At 39.3% G+C, this 23794-nt stretch overlaps 1 protein-coding gene and 1 pseudogene across 2 annotated transcripts in view; both read left to right on the plus strand.

Annotated features, from left to right (window-relative positions):
• The window catches only part of SMIM14 (small integral membrane protein 14), an 88919-nt gene that overhangs the window by 31746 nt on the left and 33379 nt on the right, over positions 1 to 23794 (plus strand). For both annotated transcript variants that reach the window (XM_045997100.1, XM_045997099.1), the window contains exon 2: positions 1379 to 1488. In XM_045997100.1, the coding sequence (XP_045853056.1) occupies positions 1414 to 1488 (75 nt within the window). In that variant the 5' untranslated portion in view covers positions 1379 to 1413. The remainder of the gene's footprint in view (positions 1 to 1378; positions 1489 to 23794) is intronic.
• LOC123936643 lies at positions 4798 to 7372 on the plus strand (annotated as a pseudogene).

Raw genomic sequence — 23794 nt, forward strand, 5'->3', positions numbered from 1 at the left:
TTGTGGCTTTTTTTTCTTCTTCTGAGGTTCTCTTAGCTATAACCCTTTATCTAGACAAAATAAGACAAACAAATGTGCACCCTAACATACCAGCAGCAACCAAAAGGTGTTACTGTGGACTGGCCAAGAAAAGGCCTTGCATACCATCACCAGTTCTCAGCATGCATTCAACCAGCAGACTCCAGGAAGCAGGGACTGTGGGTTGGAACTGAGGAGAGGACTAAACCACCATATTCCAGTAAGTGGGTACTGTGGCTGAAACTGAGGAAGTGTATTCCAAACAACTGGGGAATTGTGGGACTGAACCAAGAGGTAGGGACTCAGGTTCCAGATGGAACTGTACGTCAGCTAAAACTGTCCCACTAAGCCCTGGACTGAAAAGCTGGTTAGTTTAGAAGTTCAACACAAAGATAGCAGAGCTCAAAACTGACAGGAACTTCCCAATTCCCAGTGGCCCCAGAAATGGCTAGAAAGAAAGAAAACTCAAACAGTTCATGGGGTACCACACCTGTGTTTCTTGTTGTCCCCAAAGCTATCAGAAGTCTCTTTTGATCCTGCCGCTTTCACCAAATTTGTTAAATAACAAAACTTAAACAGTAAATTGAAAGATCAAATTGGCTTTATTCAGCAATTCATGAGTTGGGCAGCATCCCATCTAACAAATAGAAGGGAGCTCCACCAAGCTGTAGAAAAGGAAAGGTTTTTAAAGGCAAAAAGGGGGAAAAAGGAAATTATTAGCAAAGAATATATTATTTTAGGCAAGGTCACCTTCCCAAGGGGAATGGTGTATATGGGGTGTATATGTAGAGGTATATGGATGGATTAGCTCACTAATGTTGACTGGGTAATTCCGTGTTGGTTGGTTAAAGGTTATGGTTCTTAGAGTTGAAACTGCAATTAGATTGGGTGATTAGGTCTTGGTTTGCTGACATGGGCTTTAGCATGAGTGACTCTCATTTTTGGGCCTGCTGTCTCCTTTTTAACAATAAGAATTTTAAGGGGTGGCATAAGCATTTGGTCTATAACAGTACTATAGCTAACATGAATTAAAGAAGATTTAATTTAAATTTAAATTTAAGTTAAAGAAGCAAGCAGAGTAGGACTCTAGCATCATCTGCCACACAAGAGAGCCAGGATAGAGCATCTGAAGACAGTCACATTTGTAGGAAATCAGTCTGATGGTAGAAGGGGTAGACGGTTGTTTCTATAAATTCATAATTTATATGTTAGTATAAATACATAAATATAGGTCATTAATAAGTAAACTACCTTAGTGTAAGAGAATTATTATGAGTCTATACAATAAATGAGTTTTTCATAGCTCAACAGAAAGAGTAATGCTCAGTAGTTGTCTTACACTTTTTTTTCTTGCTCCTAGATTTAAACAGTCGAGTTAAATCAAGCTGGGCAATCATGGCAGAAGGTGGATTCGATCCCTGTGAATGTGTTTGCTCTCATGAACATGCAATGAGAAGGCTGATCAATCTGGTGAGATGAATGGGACAGTCCTATTCAGAATTGAACTGTGTACCCTTTCTGTCTTATTTTTGTGGGCATGGGTTATTGGAGAATTTTCATCTGATGGTTACTAAAATTATTTCATAATTGAAATTCCACAGCAGTTTAAGTCATAATGGTCAAAATGCCTGCCAGCAATTCTTTGTTAGAGATGAAAACAGATTGTTATCTGTTTATGGTAGATTTATGTTGGTGATATCACCGTCATAGGTAAGTAATGTGTGTATAACCTTTTCTGTTCTGTATTAAGGAATATAGTCTTTATCTATATGGAACTTGTTTACCTGATAAATTGCTATATGAAGTCACAGTTCCTGTTGTGACATGGTTCAGATCCTACTCTAACAAATGACATAATAATAAAAATCTCTATATAAAACATTTCCAAATCCATATCAGTTATTCTATAGGGGCAGGGTCTGAACAATAAGCTTTAGATAGTCTCATTGAATTGATTGTTGTGAGGTTTGAATTTATAGGGTTTTTAAGACTTTCCTAAGTCTCTAGAATCTTAAATACAGGACTTTTAATGTATTATACTTTATACTTTTTATGTGCAAAAGAAGAAATTAACTATTATTAGCAGTGAGATATATTATTATTATGTTAGATGACATTTTATTGTTCTAGAATATTCTTGTACAGAGGTATTATCATAGACCAGTTAATAAAGCCAGGAATAAACATTTGTTCAAATATTTGAATTTTTGGTGGTTAGTAAGCAGGTTTTCTGCTGACTCAGTGTCTATATATAGTGATCAGAAGTGTGATTTTTGTGAGTGATATTCCTCTTAGAGTCAGCATGTGCTGGGACTTATGATCCTAAAGAATGTCTTAGAGGGAAATCAATAAAATAAGAACTTGTAAATTAGACTCGTGGCTATAGTGATAAAATGGCAGAATCATATCTCTGATAACTTGATGTGAAAATAGATGAGTCTGAGGAGAGAATATTTAAAATATATTCTCCTATTCATGATGTTACATAGCTGATAGTTTTTATGTCTAAATTTAAACATGAGGCCTTTTTTTTTTTTTTTTTTTTCCAAATTACTGTGATACTAGAAACAAAAAAATAGTCTTGAATTTAACTGGTAAATTTTCCCAGGAGATCAGTTTTTAATAAGAATTACTACCTCTTGGGACGCCTGGGTGGCTCAGTGGGTTAGGCCGCTGCCTTCAGCTCAGGTCATGATCTCAGGATCCTGGGATCGAGTCCCGCATCGGGCTCTCCGCTCAGCGGAGAGCCTGCTTCCCTTCCTCTCTCTCTGCCTGCCTCTCTTGTGATTTCTCTCTGTCAAATAAATAAATAAAATCTTTAAAAAAAAAAAAAAAAAGAATTACTACCTCTTTTTTTCTTAGTATAGTATTTTTTTTTTTTTAAAGACTTTATTCATTTGACAGAGAGAGAGATCACAAGTAGGCAGAGAGGCAGGCAGAGAGAGGAGGAAGCAGGCTCCCTGCTGAGCAGAGAGCCCAATGCGGGGCTCGATCCCAGGACCCTGAGATCATGACCTGAGCCGAAGGCAGCGGCTTAATCCACTGAGCCACCCAGGCGCCCCCTTAGTATAGTATTTTTATTGTTAACATAGTATCATGCTTTTTCCTCTTAGCTCTGCTGGGGTTTTTTGGTTTTTTTTTTTTTTTTTTGGTTTTTTTTTTAGAGATAGCTAAAACAAATCCCTACTTTTTATGATTCCTTGTACATTTCTGTCCTCTTTACTAGACTGCCAAGGAAACCATACTTAGTTTTTGTTTTGTTTTGTCTTTAATGCATACATTCATGCTTGATGGAACATTGTTTATAGCAATCCTAGTGGAAAGTACTTTATGTGAATATAGATTTTAGATTTTACAAGCCTTTAAAAGTTTACAGTTTTTAGCCTGTGCTGCATATTTTCACATGCTATATAAATCAGTGATAGGTAATCCTGGATGGGTGATCCACTGGTGTATAACATGCTGATAAGCAGAATTGAAGATGCCAGAAGGGAGGAGAAACTCATTTGATTCAATAAGGAAACTTACAGATTAGGCTTGATAGACATTTGTTTGATTTGAATTGTGCTTTATAATTTTTATTTCTTTTATTTAAACTCCTAATCAGGCAGCATTTGGGGGCCATATCTACCTTGTAGCTATTTTATTTTTATTTTATTAACTTATATTATTTCGTTCAGGGGTACAGGTCTGTGAATCACAATTCACAGCAATCACCATAGCACATACCCTCCCCAATGTCTATCACCCAGCCACCCTCCCCCTCTCCCCCACCCCCCAACAGCCCTCAGTTTGTTTCCTGAGATTAAGAGTCTCTTAAGGTTTGTTTCCCTCCCCATCCCATCTTGTTTCATTTTTCCCTCCCTTCCCCGATGATCTCCCAAATTCCTCATATCAGAGAGATCATATGATAATTGTCTTTCTCTGATTGACTTATTTCACTCAGCATAATACTCTCTAGTTCCATCCACTACCTAGTAGCTATTAAGTGCTTCCTCAAAATGGTTTTTTTCTGAAAGTATCTTTTGAAATAAGATTTCTATTTCAGAAATTCAGAAATAAGGTCTAACTTCTCTAAATTCAGTAGTGTGTAATACTATTTAGTGTAGCATTATTTCTGATAGTGAATAGTTACAAACATACCTAACTGCCTACCAGGAGGGCAGTGGTTATATCTTGTATGTTCATATGATGAAATCTTATACAGATGTTTAAAATAATTACGTCTTTATTTATTTATTTATTTTTTAAAGATTTTATTTATTTATTCGACAGAGAAATCACAAGTAGGCAGAGAGGCAGGCAGAGAGAGAGGGGGGAAGCAGGCTCCCTGCTGAGCAGAGAGCCTAATGAGATGGGGGCTCAATCCCAGGACCCTGGGATCATGACCTGAGTTGAAGGCAGAGGTTTAACCCATTGAGCCACCCAAGTGGCCCCAAATAATTACTTCTTTAAAGAATATTTAATAACATAAGGGAAATTCATATATGAAGTAAATAAAAGCAAGATATAGAAATGGCATTTAGTATGGTCTTGCTTTTCTGTACCCACATACACTATATATATGTGTGCACAGGAAAAAAAGACTTGAAGAAAATATGTCAATATGTTAACATTGTTTATCTCTGGATTGTAGAATATAAAGTGAGGCTTTTTTAAAAGATAGTTTTCTGAGCTTTCAAGATGGCGGTGGCTGGGTGGCTGACCGGTACACAGAGGTGAAGGCCCCTACGAGGTTTTTTTGTTTTTCTGTTTTAATGAACAAGTAAACCATACAAATTGTCAACATGGGACAGAGATCGACATCATCCACCAAGAGTGGGAATTTATGAACCCCACAGACCAAGCCCGAAAAGAAGCCCGGAAGAGAGAATTAAAGAACAAAAAACAGCACGTGATGGTACGAGCTGCAGTTTTGAAGATGAAGGATCCCAAGCAGATTATCCGGGACATGGAGAAATTGGATGAAATGGAGTTTAACCCGGTGCAGCAACCACAGTTAAACGAGAAGGTGCTGAAAGACAAGCGTAAAAAGCTGCGTGAAACCTTTGAACGTATCCTATGACTCTATGAAAAAGAGAATCCAGATATTTACAAAGAACTGAGAAAGCTAGAAGTAGAATATGAACAGAAAAGGGCGCAACTTAGCCAATATTTTGATGCTGTCAAGAATGCTCAGCATGTGGAAGTGGAGAGCATTCCCTTGCCAGATATGCCTCATGCTCCTTCCAACATCTTGATCCAGGACATTCCACTTCCTGGTGCCCAGCTACCCTCCATCCTTAAAAAAAGTTCAGCCTATGGACCTCCAACACGGGCAGTTTCTGTATTTCCTCTTCTTGGACATGGTGTGCCACGTTTCCCCCCTGGCAGAAAACCTCCTGGTCCTCCCCCCGGGTCCACCACCTCCTCAAGTCTTGCAAATGTATGGCCGTAAAGTGGGCTTTGCCCTAGATCTTCCCCCTTGTAGGCGGGATGAAGACATGTTATATAGCCCGGAACTTGCTCAGCGGGGCCATGATGATGATGTTTCCAGCACCAGTGAAGATGACGGGTATCCTGAGGACATAGATCAAGATAAGCACAGTGACAGTACTGATGACAGCGACACTGACCGATCTGATGGAGAAAGTGAAGGGGATGAATTTGTGCACCGTGATGATAACGAGAGAGACAACAATGAAGAAAAAAAGTCAGGTCTGAGTGTAAGATTTGCAGATATGCCTGGAAAATCAAGGAAGAAAAAGAAGAACATGAAGGAGCAGACTCCTCTTCAAGCCATGATGCTTCGAATGGCAGGTCAGGAAATCCCCGAGGAGGGACGAGAAGTAGAAGAATTTTCAGAGGATGATGACGAAGATGATTCTGATGATTCTGAAGCAGAAAAGCAATCACAAAAACAGCATAAAGAGAAATCTCTTTCTGATGGCACATCTACTGCTTCTTCACAGCAGCAAGCCCCCCCCACAGTCTGTTCCTCCTCCTCAGATTCAAGCACCTCCCATGCCGGGACCGCCTCCTCTTGGACCACCCCTGGCTCCACCTTTACGGCCTCCTGGACCTCCCACCGGCCTTCCTCCTGGACCTCCCACCGACCTTCCTCCTGGACCACCTCCCGGAGCTCCTCCATTCCTGAGACCACCCGGAATGCTGGGACTCCTAGGGCCTTTACCCCGACTTTTGCCTCCAGGCCCACCACCAGGCCGACCCCCTGGCCCTCCCCCAGGTCCACCTCCAGGTCTGCCTCCTGGCCCTCCTCCTCGGGGACCCCCACCAAGGCCACCTCCCCCTGCTCCTCCAGGTATCCCTCCACCTCGTCCTGGCATGATGCGCCCACCTTTGGTGCCTCCGCTTGGACCTGCCCCACCTGGGCTTTTCCCACCAGCTCCGCTGCCAAACCCCCGGGTTTTAAGTGCTCCACCCAACTTGATTCAGCAACCCAAGGCGGATGATACAAGTGCAGCCACCATTGAGAAGAAAGCAACAGCAACCATCAGTGCCAAGCCACAGATCACTAATCCCAAGGCAGAGATCACTCGATTCGTGCCCACTGCATTGAGGGTATGTCAGGAGAATAAAGGGGCCACTGCTGCTCCCCAAAGAAAGTCAGAGGATGATTCTGCTGTGCCTCTTGCCAAGGCAGCTCCCAAGTCTGGTCCGTCTGTTCCTGTCTCAGTGCAGACTAAGGATGATGTTTATGAAGCTTTCATGAAAGAGATGGAAGGGCTCCTGTAACAGCTTTTAATGCCAGAGCAGGTTTCTGTTCATATCAGTGGTTCGTGGGGAAAGAGGCTCTTTCTAAACTTAGTGAAAGAGCGACTTTCACTGTCAGGGTATTTTTAAATTTCAGTTCAAGGAATATCCTAAAGTTTGGCCTTGTTCAGAATTTATTGCATATAAGAGAGGATTATTTCATTCAGAATAGATTGGTTATTGAAGCAGTGCTGCTAATATCCATTCCCTTTCATACCACCGTTTTCATCCCATTTGTTCCCCTTCTCCAATTCTTTGGAAACTTGTGATCCAGGGGATCTTTGTTACTTACTTGTTTTGATTCTCTTGAGTGCAGTGGGCACTGGAGTAGAGATTTCTGAAAAAAACAGTTTATTTTATCCCATCTTGCCTTTTGTGTTTGAGTTATTTTAATATTTTCTTGTAAATATTTTGTAATATTTTAGTGAAATGGATTGCAGTGTCATTTCCTAATACAAAGCAAGATATGAGGGAAGAAAATGTACAATTCTTTGATTAAAATTATTTCCCACTGACCTAAACTTTGAGTGTTTTGTGAAATAAATAAATAAATGTTCTACACCAAGGGAAAAAAAAAGAAGATAGTTTTCTGTATTTTCTGTGATAATATACCTTATAATCAGAAAAAGGTTATTTAATGAAAACTATCTTTTTTTCATTCAAATATTGTCAGCTATAATATACTAGGCTTTTCTACCTCTCTCTCATTCTTTATCTTCTACTCTTATACTTTTTAGTACCTTTATCTTATTACTCTGTGGAAGTCTAACTCCCCAGCCTTTATTTCAAAAGCAGTGTATAATTTTTCTGTATTAGTTATAACCACCATGATTTAGATGTCTACATGTTCAGGAAACTCATAGATATAATAATAAGGTATTACAGTATGATGATAGAGCAGAAATTTATTTTCATCTTTCTAAAAATGGACATTTAATTCATCCTTGCAATAGAGTAGTATCTTATTAATTTTAGGTACTAATTTGGAATTTTTGTTATTTTTTACCTCATATAATCAAATTGGATTTTCTTGTAGGTTAGAGTATTACTAATTCCTAAGGATTAAAGTGCTGATAGCAAATAAAAGCCTGGGGAAACTTAAGGATTCTTTTTTTTTTTTTTTTTTTTTAAGATTTTATTTATTTATCTGACAGACAGAGATCACAAGTAGGCAGAGAGGCAGGCAGAGACAGGGGAGCATGCTTCCCCGCTAAGCAGAGAGCCTGATGCAGGGCTCAGGGCTTGATCTAGGACCCTGAGGTCATGACCTGAGCCGAAGGCAGAGGCTTAACCCACCAAGCCACCCAGGCACCCCGAAACTTGAGGATTCTAATGAGTATTTATGGTTAGTTCATTAGTTGGATGCTGGGCTGCAGTTTAGTTTTGCCTGTTCTGGAGGAATAGATGGGCTTTGCCAAGGGAGGTATTCAGCTTAGGAGCAGTTAAGATTTTATCATTATTTCCTTTCTATTTCAATAAAGTTCTATTCATTCACAATTTAAGCTAACTGCCTTCCCTAATTTAGTAACAATATCAGTTAAGGTTCTTTATTATAGGTTATAGAAGTTCTGGCTGAGTTAAGCAGAAAAAGACGTATTAAAAGGAAATCATGTGGCTCACACAGGAGAGCCTGGCACAGAAAATGAATAGGATCAAAGGGAGGGTAAATGCCAAAACAAGAAAGAGCCAAAGTCGTGCCATAGAACAAGAGCAGCCAAGACGCTGCTTGCTCCTGAATTCCAGAATTTTGTATGTCCAAGTGTTGATGCAGCATCTCCATCTAGATAAGTAGTAAGTGTCTTACAGTTAATATGCACATTACCAAACGTTTTTTCTTGTCCAAACTTTGTTTCTTGCTTAAACTTTCTTGACTTCTCTATTCACTCCATTGTTCTCGTTGCTTAAACCATACCTTTTGTGTCAATGTTTACTCTTTCAACCTCACAGCTAATGCAGAAACAATCCTTTTGGCTCAACCTTGAAAATATATCCAGAATCCAGACATTTCTCACACTTCCAGTAAACATCCTGGTCTTTCATATTTTATACTGGTGAATCAATGGATATTGTTTAAAACTGATAAATCAAGGGGTGCCTGGGTGGCTCAGTGGGCTGAGCCTCTGCCTTCAGCTCAGGTCATCATCTCAGAGTCCTGGGATTGAGCCCCGAGTCAGGCTCTCTGCTCAGCCAGGAACTTGCTTCCCCCTCTCTCTCTGCCTGTCTCTCTGCCTGTCTCTCTGCCTGGTTGTGATCTCTTTCTCTGTCAAATAAATAAATAAAATCTTTAAAAAAAAAACAAACTGAAAAATCAAGAAGTAGCAATAATGTGTATTTATATATAAAGACATGGAGGTAAATACTAAAATAATCACCTAAAAGTTGAAAGTGGTTGCCTCTCTGGGAGGGGAAGTGGGTAGGAGGGGATGGGAACTGCTTTTTAGGGAGAGAGAGCACACAAACTATTAGAAATACAAGAAGAAACATATTTTAGAAGTATCTGAGAGGTGATAGTGAAAGCCATAGAGATGCTTTTGCACATTGGAGTATGAGTGGGATGGGAGTGTATGGGAGATTGTGTGTATGTCAGTATAATATGTTTGTAAATATGTAGAAGTGGTTTCCAAGGGATTTACCTTGGGCTCATAATAATGGTTACATTAAGGAGAATTTGAAGCTAGTCTAGCTACTGGTAAGCCCATAGAAAGTCTCTGATGTAAGTTTGCCTTTTGCAAACGAGGAAACTGAGGCACAGAGAAGTTAAGTCACTTTTTCCAGGTGTCATAGCTGACCAGAGAATGGCGGAGGCATATTCAACCTTGGCAGTTCTGCTCTAGGCCCTGTGGTTTCTATAGTGCCGTGCTGCTACCTGTTGGTCTCCTTCAAACACCTTTAAAAACACTGTATTTGTGATCAAGGGCCCTTTTGGGGGAGGGGCGGTAGGAGAAAGTAGTAAGGGAGATTCTTCACTGTATTTCACATTTTAAAACTATGTAATGCTTTACCTAGTCAAATAATTAATCTCAAAAATAAAACTTTTATTTATTTATTTATTTATTTGAAAGAGAGTTGCTGCCGTGGGAGAAGCAGAGGGGAGAGAGAGTCTTCAGCAGACTCCCTGCTGAGCTCGAGCCCATGACCCTGAGATCATGACTCGAGCCAGAATTAAGAATCAGCGGCTTAACTGACTGAGCCACCCAGGCGCCCCTAAAAATAAAACTTTGTAAGCTACTTCAGAGACATTATAAGCAGTAAAATAATATACAATAATTAAGACAGACTTTTTTCATTAAAGAATAAAATTTTTGAATGCACTGTTACATTATTTGAAAAGAAAATACATTCTATGATGTTTAGCTTTCCAATAATTCTTTTTTTTATTTCTCATTTTCTTTTTTATTTTTTTTAAGAACTTATTTATTTGACAGAGAGAGATCACAAGTAGGCAGAGAGGCAGGCAGAGAGAGAAGGGGAATCAGGCTCCCTGCTGAACAGAGAGCCCGATGTGGAGCTTCATCCCAGGACCCTGAGATCATGACCTGAGCCGAAGACAGAGGCTTAACCCACTGAGCCACCCAGGTTCCCTGCTTTCCAATAATTCTAATAAGACCTTTTTCTCTTCTTTGATTTCTAAATTGGTAGATTTTTTTTTTCTCATCAGTATTAAAATATATATATATATAAATAGAAAAAGCTAGTGACACCTGGGTGGCTTAGTCAGTTAAACATCTGACTTTCACTCAGGTCATGATCTCCGGGTCCTGAGATTGAGCACTGCACTGGGCTCCCCGCTCAGCGGGGAGTCTACTTGTCCCTCTCCCTCTGCCGCCCCGCTTCATGCTCTCCGTTTCTCTCTCAAATAAATAAAACCTTGGAAAAAAAATAGAAGACACTTATATGTTTCTTAAGGCAAAACGGACACAAGCAGCAATTCAAATTCTTTACTATTGCCTCATCAGTGCTTATGTAAGTTTTGATTCTTTAACTGCTAAGCTGTATTAGTACAAAGAATATAAGTATGATTTTAATTCATTTTATTGTCTGTCTGCATTATTGACCTTAAAGCAAGAGACTGTATTTCTGACTGTGTTATAGGAGTGTTTTAGATGATACATTGTAAACAGAATTTAAGTGTAAGGTTGATAAGACTGCAGTACAATGAATGCCCATTTTGGGGTGCTCATGACAAAGTTTTGCTTACTCACTTGGCATGTCTCCTTCCAGTGATTTAATTACATCATTGAGTTACACACATGTTCATAACAGTTGTATTTTCCTGGGTGCATGCATGTTTCTATTAGTCTTAGGAATGTTCAGAAACATTAATAAATATTTATTTATCTAGAAATAAATAAATAATAAATATATAGACTATATCAGAGATTATAGTCTATTTCTAGCCTATTCTAGTTAGTGCTTTACTCATTAAATACTGGCTGATAAGACTCAAAGAAGTGGATAAGAATATACAATGAGTTTCTTTCAATCAAAATCAGATATCTTAATCAAGTTTTTCTATGTTTCATTACTTGATTTAATATGGGAATATGCCCAGTGATGAATATGGATTTTTGTTGATATCATAGTAGAATACTACTACATGTGTAGAAAGATGCCCACACAAAATCATAATCTAGTTATAAATCGTTTTTTAAAAGATTCGATTGATTGATTGATTTGAGAGGGACTGAAAAAGCTAGCAGGAGTAGGAGCAGAGAGAGAGGAACAAGAAGACTCCATGTTGAGCACGAAGCCCAGTGCGGGGCTTGGTCTTATGACTCTGAAATGGTGACCTGAGCCAAAATCAAGTCAGACGCTTAACCAGCTCAGCCACCCAGGTGCCCCATAAATCATTTTAAGTTGTCTGGTATTTTTTTGTCCCTTGTGAGGTTAGTATTAAAAAAAAAAATCCTTATAACAACTATATTTAGTTGTTTTTGGGTATAGTGTTTTTTGGTTGTTGTTGTTGTTGTTTTAATGACTACTACTTCCTTAAAACAATAAAAGTGGCCTGCAGAGGGACTTTGTCCATTCTTCTCATTGAAGCCTTTTGCAGAATTATTCCAGCTGCACCCTCTTCTGCTCCCTTTCCACCTCTCCTCCTGTTCTCCTTGACTAGCTGCCTCTTGGCATAAAGTTTCTTCTATTAATGATAGAAGTTCCAGAAAGAGAGAACAGATTTAGTAATGTGAACTTGGATTATGCTCTATGTTTTTCCTGTTCTGTGTTGTAACCTAAGATTTGGAATACAGATAATGCCTTTTTTTTTTGGTTTGTTGAGCTCTGTATTTCAGGTCTAAACAGTATAACTGAAACTTCTACATTTTTAATTTACTTAACTTTATTTTCATATTAAAATACTATAAGCATGTGATCTGGGAGATCCTTGGTCAGATTTCTCTTAATAGGCCCAAAGGCCCTGTAAATTGTGGCTGATGTTCATTGTACTTAAATAAGTCGCATCAAGATTGATTGGCCTCTTTCCCAGAAGAAAAATATGTATGCCTGAAAAATTTCTTGAGAAACTTCTCCACCTAGCAAATATGGCTACTGATAGTATCTTTTTCTTATTTAATTGTAAACTTAAATTGTAAAATATTTAGTTATTGAAATAATATATGAATATGTTCTCAAAAAAAAAATCAGTACATTAAAAGTAAGACTAAACTCGTCACTCACGTCTCTGTATGTGGCTTATTCTTGACTTCCCTAAATGAATTTGGTGTGCACTGTCCCAGATCTTTTTAACAAATATATATTTAGATACTATGGTGTGTGTGTGTATTTTTATATATATATATTTCCCCAATTTGATACTGATATCTACCATTTTCATGTGGCTACAAAGCCTTTTGAATCATCTGATTAACTTTTGAGTTTTATTTTAGTCAATAAAGGAAATTTTTTTTTACTTTTTTCTTTCAAATCTTAATACTTTCTATCAGTATCATCTAGGCACTGGAAGACTAGTTAGTCCTCCTGTAATTAGAGGTATAATTCACTTTACCAATTAGGAAGTGAGGTTATGTTTTATTTAAAAGATAAAATGGTGATTGCATGTCAGTATATTTAATTCAATAATTCAAGCAGTATACTAACTGTTGAAAGAGAAAGTAAACATCTCCCTGTATTCTCCCACTCTTCATTGGTTCTTTACTGAATATGAACTAGAAACTGATTCTTTTGTATTATTCTAGTTTGTATGTCTGCAGAGCAAATTACTCCAAAACTTAGCGGCATAAAAGAACCTTCTATTAAGCTGATAGACCGTCTGTCTGAAGTTCACACACAGCATCGTGGGGATGGCTCATGTGCTGCATCATGTCTGGGTTCTTAGCTCTAAGACTCAGAGGCTGGGAGCAGGAAGTATGTGGAGGCTCACTTACTCACTGTCTGGCAGTTGATACTGGTAGGTGACGGAAACCCTACCTAGTGCTGTCAGCCGGAACACCTACTTGGATGGCTTTTTCGTGTGGTTGCTTGGCTTCCTCGCAGCACGGTGGCTTGGTTCCAAGGTTGAGTATCCATCCCAAGGGAGGATGTGGGAGGGAGAGAACCAGGCAACAGGTGGATACTTTTTTTAAAAAATTTCCTTAAGTAATCTCTACACTCAACATGGGGCTCAAATTCACAATTCCAAGATTAAGAGTCGCATGCTCTACTGTCTGAGGCAGTCAGGCACCCCAGCATCTGGATGCTTTTTATGACTTGGCCTAAAAAGTTGCATACAACACTTCTGTTATACTTTTAAAAAAATTTTTTTCAAGATTTTATTTTTTTGTTTCACAGAGAGAGAGAGGGAGAGATTGCCCAAGCAGGCAGAGTGGTAGCGGAGAGAGAAGCAGGCTTCCCACTAAGCAGCTAGCTTGATGTGGGGCTCAATCCTAGGGCCCTAGGGTCATGACCTGAGCTAAAGGCAGATGCCAAACTGACTAAGCCACCCAGCTGCCCCTTTTTAAAAATTTTCATTTTTAAGTAGGCTCCATGCCCAATGTGGGGCTTGAATTCTCCACCCTGAGATCAAGAGTCACATGCTCTACCGACTAAGCCAGCCAGAAGCCCTTTTATTAAATTTTTTTGTTGTTATACTTTTGTTTTTTAAAAAAACTTATTTAAGGGGCACCTGGGTGGCTCGGTGGGTTAAGGCCTCTGCCTTCGGCTCAGGTCATGATCCCAGGGTCCTGGGATCGAGCCCCACATCAGGCTCTCTGCTATGCAGGGAGCCTGCTTCCTCCTCTCTCTCTGCCTGCCTCTCTGCCTACTTGTGATCTCTGTCTGTCAAATAAATAAATAAAATCTTTAAAAAAAAAAAAAAACTTATTTAAGAGAAAGAAAGTACGAGTGGGGGGAAGGGGCAGAGGGAGAGGGACAAGAAGACTACCTGTTGAGCAGGGAGCCCATGGTGGGTCTCCATCCCAGGAACCTGAGATCGTGACCTGAGTGGAAGTCAGATGCTTAACTGACGAAGCCACCCAGGCGCCCCATCTTTTTTTTTTTTTTTTTTTTAAAGATTTATTTATTTATTTAAGAGAGAGAGAGAGAGAGAGAGAGAGAGAGAGCGCGCCGCGCAGGTGCATGCAAGTGCTGCGGGGAGGGGCAGAGGGAGATAGAGAACGTCAAGCACACTCCTTGCACCGAGCACAGAGCCCATTGTGGGGCTTGATCCCACAATCCGGAGGTCATGACCTGAGCCAAAATCAAGAGTTGGTTGTTCAGTTGACTGAGCTACCCAGGCGCCCCTGTTATATTTTTTATTACAGTGGTCAACAAGCCTGTTCAGGTTCAAGAGGAGAGGAAGTAGACTCCACCTCCTTTTTTTTTTTTCAAGTATAATTGACAAATAACATTTAATTTCAGGTATACAACAAAATGATTTGATACTTACATATTACTAAATGATCACCACAGTAAGTCTAGTTAACGTCTATCGTCATACGTAGATAGAAAGTTTTGACCCCCGTAGCCATTTTGCCTGCCCTCTACCACCCACCTCTGGCATCCACCAGTCTGTTCTCTGTATTTATTTGGTTAGTCGTTTTAAATTCCGCATATAAAACAGATTATACAGTAATTGTCTCCTCTGACTTATGTCACTTAGCATGTGTCCTCAGAGTCCATCTGGGTTGTCACAAATGGCAAGATTTCATTCTTTCTATGGCTGAATATTATTCCTGTGTGTGTGTGTGTGTGTGTGTGTATACACCATCTTTACCCATCAGTAGACACTTAGGTTGTTTCCATATCTTGGCTCTTGAAAATAATGTGGCAGAATGCACATGGGTATGCGTATATCTTTTCAAATAAGTGTTTTCATTTTCCTCAGATAAATACCTGGAAGTGGAATTGCTGGATCATGTAGCAATAGTTCCAGTCTTACTTTTTTTTTTTGAGAAACCTTACACCATTTTCAATAGTGGCTGCACCAATTTATATTCCCACCAGTAGCGCACAATTCCCACTAATGCTTGTTACTTGTCTTTTTGGTAATAGTTACTCTAACAGGTATGAGGTGATGTCTCACTGTAGTTTTGATTTGCAGTTAGTTCCCTGATGATTAGTGATGTTGAACATTTTTTCATGTGCTTGTTGCCCATCTGTATGTCATCTTAGGGTAAATGTCTATTTAGAATGTTTAAATCAGTTTTGGTTTTTTTTTTGCCTATTGAGTTGTAGGAGTTTTTTAAAAATATTTTGGATATTAATCCCTTATCAGACAGATGATTTGCAAATATTTTCTTCTACTCAGTAGATTACCTTTTCATTTGGTTGATGGTTTCCTTAGTTGTGCAGAAGATTTTTAGTTTGACATGGTTCCACTTACTTATTTTTGCTTTTGTTGCCTTTGCTTTTAGAGTCAGATCAAAAATATGCCACTAAGGGGCGCCTGGGTGGCTCAGTGTGTTAAAGCCTCTGCCTTCGGCTCAGGTCTTGATCCCAGGGTCCTGGGGTGGAGCCCTGCATCGAGCCCTGCATCGGGCTCTCTGCTCAGCGGGGAGCCTGCTTCCTCTTCTCTCTCTCTGCCTGCTTCTCTGTGATCTCTGTCTGTCAAATGAATAAATAAAATCTTAAAAAAAAAAAAATGCCACTAATACCGGTATCAAGGAGCTTACTGCCTGTGCTTTCTTCTAGGGGTTTTATGGTTTCAGATCTTATATTCAAGTCTTTAACCCATTTTGAGTTAATTTTGATTAATTTTAACTTAATGTTAATCAGTTTCTTAGTTAAGACCCTCCACCTCTTAATAGGGAGTAGAAAGACCTGGGAGAGCATATGTGACTGCAAATAAGGCTATGGATGGTTTTGGAAAATACAGTTTACTACATACATCATTCTAGAAATTTGTTTTACATAGAAGGGATCCATAGTACACATACATTTCTAGAAGCAATTGTTTTTTCTTACTTTATATATCTTTTCATGTTAGCAAATGTCTTAGTTTAGTTTTCTACAGCAATACTATAGACTGGGTGGCTTATAAACAGCAGCCATTTATCCTTAACAGTTCTGGAGACTTGGAAGTTCCAAGATTAGATGCCAACATGGTTGGGTTCTGGTGAGAGCCCTCTTCCAGGTGGCAGACCTCTGTTTTCTGGTTGGATCTTCCCATGGTAGAGAGAGTGCAAGAGTATTCTGGGGTCTCTTTTAAAAGGACATTCATTGTGGGCACCTGGATGGCTCAGTTGGCTAAGCGTCTGTTTTCAGCTCATGTCATGATCCCAGAGTCCCAGGATCAAGCCTGCATCAGGCTCTCCGCTCAGTGGGGAGTCTGCTTCTCCCTCTGACCCTCTCCTGTCCAGTGCTCATGCGCACACTCTCTCTCTCTCTCTCTCTCTCAAATTAAAAAAAAAAAAAAATGAAAAAAAATGACATTAGTCCTATTCATAAGGGCTCCATCCTTATGATCTAATCACCTCTGAAAATCCCCTCCTCCAAATACTAGCACATTAAGGATTAAGATTTCAACATTTTTAACAGTGTAATGGTATTGGAATTTTCTCTTTCAGAAACACAAGAGGTAAATATTAAAATTGTGAATATTTGAAATAATATAGAAAAATAGAGCAAAAAGTCAAAATCTTTTGACTTTGGCAACTTCCTGTGGCCTACCCCTCAGCTCTGACCCCATGGTCACTATTACTTGCTTCGCTAGGGGTTGCATTTAGTTTGTGGACTTCCCAGTCACATATCTTATGCATTTATGTATCTTTACAGATTTACATATCTATCTAACTATCCTTATATAGGTATAAAATCAAAATCACTTGTACCATCAGGGTATAGCATATGAATTTCCTTGTTCCCTTGTCAGTGGCTTTAAGTTGTGTATTGATTTTGGTTCAATAAATTAATTAAACTCAAAATCAGAAGATATTTTGTAGGCTTGGAGAAAGTATATCATTTGGGCAAAGAAACCCAACCTATTAGTGTTTAGACATTTAAAAAAATATTTTCAAAATATTCAGACTTCCCTTTAACTCAGCTATTTGAAGTCTTCAGGCTTGAAAGGCGCATGGATTATTGTGGTTGCCACAAGTTATTTTTGTTAATGTTACAGGAAAATATGTAGAGATGCTACTTAGTCATTAAGAACTTAGTGTGATCAAGGGCACCTGGGTGTCTCAGTCAGTTAAGTGTCTGCTTTTGGCTCAGGTCATGATTCCAGAGTCCTGGGATGGAGCCCCGCAACGTGTTCTCTGCTCAGTGGGGAGTTTGCTTCTCCCTCTGCTCCTCCCTCTGCTCGTGCTCTCTCAAATAAATAAATAAAATCTTAAATAAAAAAAAAAAAGAACTAAGTATGATCAAAGTACTAGGTTCTAGATGATCTCCCAGTTGAAACATTGGACTTCTGCAGTGGGGTGATTATATAGAAATATTTGAATTGAACCTTCTTTTTTTGTATTTTGTCATTTCTTTAAAGTATCCCTCCTGTAATTGGATAATGTGTATGAAAACTTAAAATGTGTATACCTTTATTCTAACAATTTCTCTCCTTATCCTAAAGAGACTAATTAAGGAGTAAGAATGTATTTATAGGAACGTTCATGTATAAATTGGGAAATGATGTAATTAAATGGAATACTGTGCAACATTAAAAGTTACATAGAGCTGGTTTTGGACATTAAAAGATTTGTGACTGGGAACACCTGGGTGGCTCAGTTGGTTAAGTGTCTGACTCTTGGTTTCAGCTCAGGTCGTGATCTCAGGGTCATGGGATTGAACCGCACACTCAGCATGGAGTCTGCTTCTCTCTCTTTCTCTCACCCTCTCCTTGTCCCTCCCCCTCCCATGCATGTGTGCTCTAAAATAAATAAATCTTTTAAAAAAAGATTTGTGACTGATTGTTGAATATGGCAAAAAAGATAGCAAGATTACATGGAGAGGGTTGTTTTGTAAAATTATATACACATACATATATGCAATTGACCCTTGAACAACATGGGTTTGTACTGTGTGGGTCCACATATACCCACGGTTTTTTTTGATAGATGCATCAAGAGAAAACCATACCATGTTTTCTCTTGTCATTAACATTTTCTTTTTCTCTAGCTTGCTTTATTATAAGAATACAGTATATGATACAGATAGCATACAAAATATGTGTTAATCAGCTGTTATGGATAAGGCTTTCAGTCAGCAGTAGTGTATTAATAGTTAAGTTTGGGGGGAGTAAAAACTTAATACATGGATTTGGGGTGGGGGGCCAACATCCCTACTCACTGTGTTCAAGGATAAACTATATTACGAATGCGTGTGTCTGGAATATATTACCCAGAATGTTAAAAAAGAGTTATTGTATGGTAGGCTTTTGTCCATTTTGGTCACTGCTCTTTCCCTAAGAACTACTAGAACATTACTGAGCCCCATTAGGATGTAGGAAGTGTTCTGTATTGATATTTTGAGGAAAGCCGCAGGAATCTCCCTGCTTGGATATTTTCAAGCCAGCCTTACAACTGTGAGCTGTATGAGGGCTGGCGAGAGAAGACATTGACCCAACTGTTTAGTCATTGCTTTGAAAGTACTTTGTTGTTGGTTTTAGAGTTTCATTTTTTTAAAAAAAATAGTAGTGATAAATTTGAGCATGCTTATTTCACAGACAAGCAGCCCTGTTGTATAGTAAAAGAACATTTTCTCTCTTGCCTGTATATTATTTGCTGTGATGCTGTGACCTAAAAACATAATCCTTTGGGCCATGAACTGGGTTTTTTATATACATATTTTACTTTATATATGTTTAATTATATCATTTAATCCTCACGATGCCTTAAGGTTCATAATGTTAGGAAGGTAGTTAGGGTAGTTAGGTCTGAGCAAGGAGAGAGAAAGCCCATGGTAGCCATACCCTTGCAGCCATCCCTAAGGGTTAACAGCCACACCTTCACAGCCACCTCCAAGGGCTAACAGAGCAGGAGAGGCCTAGCCATGGAGCTGGCCCAGAAGCGGCAAGAGGACCTCCAGGAGCTGAGCAGGCACACAGAAGGTGCAGCTTGCCCTGAGGTCCAGGCAAATACTCACTAGAAACTCAAGAATATGGAAGGCGTAAGTAAATAGAGTTATAACAGAATGCATCATGGGTAGGCGGATGCGTAGAAGCCAAAATGTTATATAACCACCAGCTGTCAGTCAAAAATGTCAGTCAAAGCCAAATTTACATATACAGAAAGCAGGCTTAATGCAGCTAGAGCTTCTTGGAGCCATTGCCACTCTTGCTCACTTTCTCTCTTGAAAATGTACTATACTTAGTATCTCCTCAGTAAACTCTATCTCCCCATTCTGGTCTGAGGTCTCTTAATTCTTTGGATATCTGGGACAGTTAACGAAGCAACCCAGTGACATCGGTAGGTCATATTTACGTCTTTTATAGTTTGAAACTTTATAGAAAGTAACAGACACAGAGTTTGAACCTGAATATCTCTGACTTCAAGTAAAGCTTCACTTTTAACCACTCTTCCATTTACCAGTGCATAGGCAGCTCCTGTCCATGGGATGGGAGGGGACTTCCAGTATGTTTGTGGTTCCTGAGCAGACATAGGAAAATAGTAAATAACTTCTTGTTTAGGTACTTAGTTCGGGCCACTATAGCAATTTACCACAAACAGGTGACTTGAACAGCAAACATTTATTTCTTACAGTTCTGGAGTCTGGAAAGTCCAAGATCAAGTGCACACAGATTTGGGGTCTGGTGAAAACTCTACTTGGTTGGCAGATGGTTGCCTTCTTGCTGTATCCTCCTCACATAGCATGGAGAGAATGAGGGCTCCAGTCTCTTCTTCTAGGGCACTAATCCCATCATGAGGGCTTCACCCTTACGACCTCCTTTAAACCTAATTACCTCCCAAAGGCCCTGCTTCCAAATACCATCACATTGGGGATTTAGGGCTTCAGCCTAATGAAGTTGGGGTACATCCAGTCTCCATAACGGGTACATTTTGAAAACTCCAAAAAGAGACTGTTCTTTGTAATTCTTTTCAATAATTTTTTTCCAAAGTAAGATTGCTCATAGAAGATCCACTTACCTGCTTTTTGTCATTAGAATCTTCTCTTTGGTCTACATTTTTTCCATAGACCTCCGACAGTGAAGGTATTCTGTTAGGCTTCTGGGATATCCTAACAGACTATTTTAGATTCTTTAATGTCCGCTAACATGAAATCTGTGTGCCAGGTATCTTTTTTTTTTTTTTTTTAATTTTATTTATTTGACACAGAAAGAGCAAGAGAGGGAACAGGGGTGGGAGAAAGGAAAGCAGGTTTCCCGCTGAGCAGGGAGCCAATGCAGGGCTCAAACTAAGGACCCAGAGATCATGATCTGAGCCAAAGACAGACACTTCCCAATTGCGCCACCCAGATACTCCTCTTTCAATCTCTCTTAATCCCTGTTTTCCGCCTTTTTCCCCAGTGAAGAAATATATTTATTGTACTCATAACTGTGATGTCTGTGATTTTGAAGCTGACTCACTTCAAGAACTTTCCATGACCATCCTAGTTAGGTGGAGAGATCTAAATCTACTTTTACTTCTTTTCTGGGATCCTGGGATCAACGTTAACACGAAAGTTTACCAGGACAGGAACTATTGGCTATAGATAATCCGCACTTGGTTCCCTCCTCATCCCCTCCATTGTAGTACAGAAAATATTTGAAGTCCATGACCATCCTATAGATACTGGCATTTCTGTTTCCTTCACATATTATCCTTGGTTTCCTTCTATTTGCTTTCACAAATAGTTTCCTTTTGGAGTAGCCAAAATTAGCATCAGTAGTACCACTGTGTTCCTCAAATAAGTCAAAAGAAAACTGAGATGTATTGTAAATTAGGCCTTTGTTTAAAGAGTTCCATCAAAACAGTGAGATCCTCTTGTTGTACTAAATACATGGTTTTTGAATTTTTTTAAGATTGTAATGTATTCAGGATAGGTGTTTGAATCTGAACACTGGTTGTAGACATAGGTATAGATATAAATATATTCCAAAACCCTGTTTTGGAAGCACGCTAAGTGCTGGACTAGGAATGTGGTCGTGATACTTTGGCACCTCATTCATTATTCAGAGCCTGCAGTATTGCCTCCTTGTGAACATGGAGAGTGTCACCGCAAACTCAAAGACCGGTCAGAAGAGCAGGATCCCACCACAGCTCTTGGTGGAATGTTCCAAAGTTTCGCTGCACTCAGCCAGGCTTCCAGTGAATAAATTCTTCTCATTCTTGGTTGTGTGTGTGTGTGTGTGTGAGCTTGTGCACATGCCCACAGGCACTCATTTTTAATTTTCTTAAAGCTCAGGGAGCTCCTGTCTGCACAGCATAAGCCATAGGGTTTATCCTTTCTTGCTGAAAAGCATTTGACTCCCACTCTTCTGGCCGCCTTTACCTAGGAAAAATCACTTCTTATGAACCAACATAGCTTCCACGTTAAACTGGCATAATTTCTCTTTTTACCAATTATATGTGAATTAATTTTCTAAAACTTATATAGCAGGACAAATTGTACATTACTTTTTTTTTTAAAGATTTTATTTCTTTGACAGAGATTACAAGGAGGCAGAGAGGCAGGCAGAGAGAGAGGGGGAAGCAGGCTCTTCACTGAGCAGAGAGCCCGATGCGGGGCTCGATCCCAGGACCCTGAGATCATGACCTGAGCCGAAGGCAGAGGCTTAACCCACTGAGCCACCCAGGTGCCCTGTACATTACTATTTTTTTTTTAAGATTTTTTTTTTTTAATTTTTTATTTGACAGAGATCACAAGCAGGCGGAGAGGCAGGCAGAGAGAGGAAGGGAAGCAGGCTCCCTGCTGAGCAGAGAGCCCGAAGCAGGGCTCGATCCCAGGACTCTGAGATCATGACCTGAGCGGAAGGCAGAGGCTTTAACCCACTGAACCACCCCAGTGCCCCTACATTACTATTTTTAATCATAGTCTTAAAGGGAGGCCTACTCTTTCTTCCTGTGGCACTTTTTCTTCTTTTTTTTTTTTTTTTTAGAACTCACAACCTCATTATCAAGAGTCACTTGCTATATGGACTGAGCCAGCCAGTACCTCCAGAGAGATCTCTTTTAGTGCAGTTAACAAAAATTATGGCACAGAATTTTGTACATTGTGAAGTAGAATGAAATTGTGTTAAGAATTTAGACTTTAGGGTGCCTGGGTGGCTCAGTTGGTTAAACTAAATCTGCCTTCAGCTTAGGCCATGATCCCCGGGTCCTGGAATCTAGCCCCACATTAGGCTCCTTGCTGATGGGGAGCCTGCTTCTCCCTCTCCCTCTAACCCCCACTGGTACTTGCTCTCTCTCTCTTTCAAATAGGTAGATAAAATCTTAAAAAAAAAAAAAAAGAATTTAGACTTTGTAAAAAAAATTTATAATTTGGAGTTCACACTAAGTAGCTAACCTTCCACAAACTCAGGTTTCATCCATTCATAAAATACCAAAAATAGAACTTGCCTCCAGCCCTTGGTTGAGAATTAAAGAAGACAACAAGTTAAAGTTCTTAGTACATACAAATTTCTAATATTTGTTATCATAATTGTGATTATGTGAAAGTGTGCATATTTTAAGACTAGAAAAGCATACATGGGGGGCGCCTGGGTGGCTCAGTGGGTTAAAGCCTCTGCCTTCAGCTCAGGTCATGGTCCCAGGGTCCTGGGATCGAGCCCCGCATCGGGCTCTCTGCTCAGCGGGGAGCCTGCTTCCCTTCCTCTCTCTCTGCCTGCTTCTCTGCCTACTTGTGATCTCTGTCTGTCAAATGAATAAATAAAATCTTTAAAAAAAAAAAAAAAGAATGAAAAGCATACATGGGTCAGTGAGTTAATCCACATTAATTTCTAAGTATTCATAATGTTTTATTGTAATATATAAATTATGTTATTTAAATTATAATAAGTCATTTTAAGAGTAATAATTTATCAATTTTAACATATTAAAAATATTTTTATTTTTATTTAAATATATCTCAGGTGTAAAATAATGAGAAAGTACTGCAATTCCACACTGTTGAACAAACGACGTAGGTATCTGTTGTATATTGGTATATGTCTCCGACTTGGGGGCAGTCAGACAAATGACATCAATAGCATACTGTGATGATTTGAGTGTAGAGAGCATTTGGTTGTGGGGTTAAATACAAAAGCTAATAAGTAGCATGGCTCTTATGCTCTAGCCACACTAGCTTTGTGGTTCCTCATCACCATTCTTATTGTTTACTTTGCCTAGAATGCCCAGAGTGCTCATCCCCTTGACCTTCACTATCATGTAGATACCCACTTATGACTCACTGCCTCTGTCTTGCTGCCGGATTTAGATATAATGCCATCCTGTTTTTGTTCTCTGCAAGGCTCTCTGACATTTTTATGATATATTTATTTGTCAGTTGTCTGATTTCCCCCCAAGACTGTATGGTCCATAACAGTAGAAACTTTGTCTTTTGCATACCATATCCTCAGTACCTAGAACTCAACATGGCACATAGTAGGCATTCGTTAAATATTTTGAATTAGTAAGTGAACAAATGATTGTTAAATTTTTTTTTCAAGATATTATTTATT

This window comes from Meles meles, chromosome 2 (genome assembly GCF_922984935.1).
Source record: "Meles meles chromosome 2, mMelMel3.1 paternal haplotype, whole genome shotgun sequence".
NCBI lineage: Eukaryota > Metazoa > Chordata > Mammalia > Carnivora > Mustelidae > Meles > Meles meles.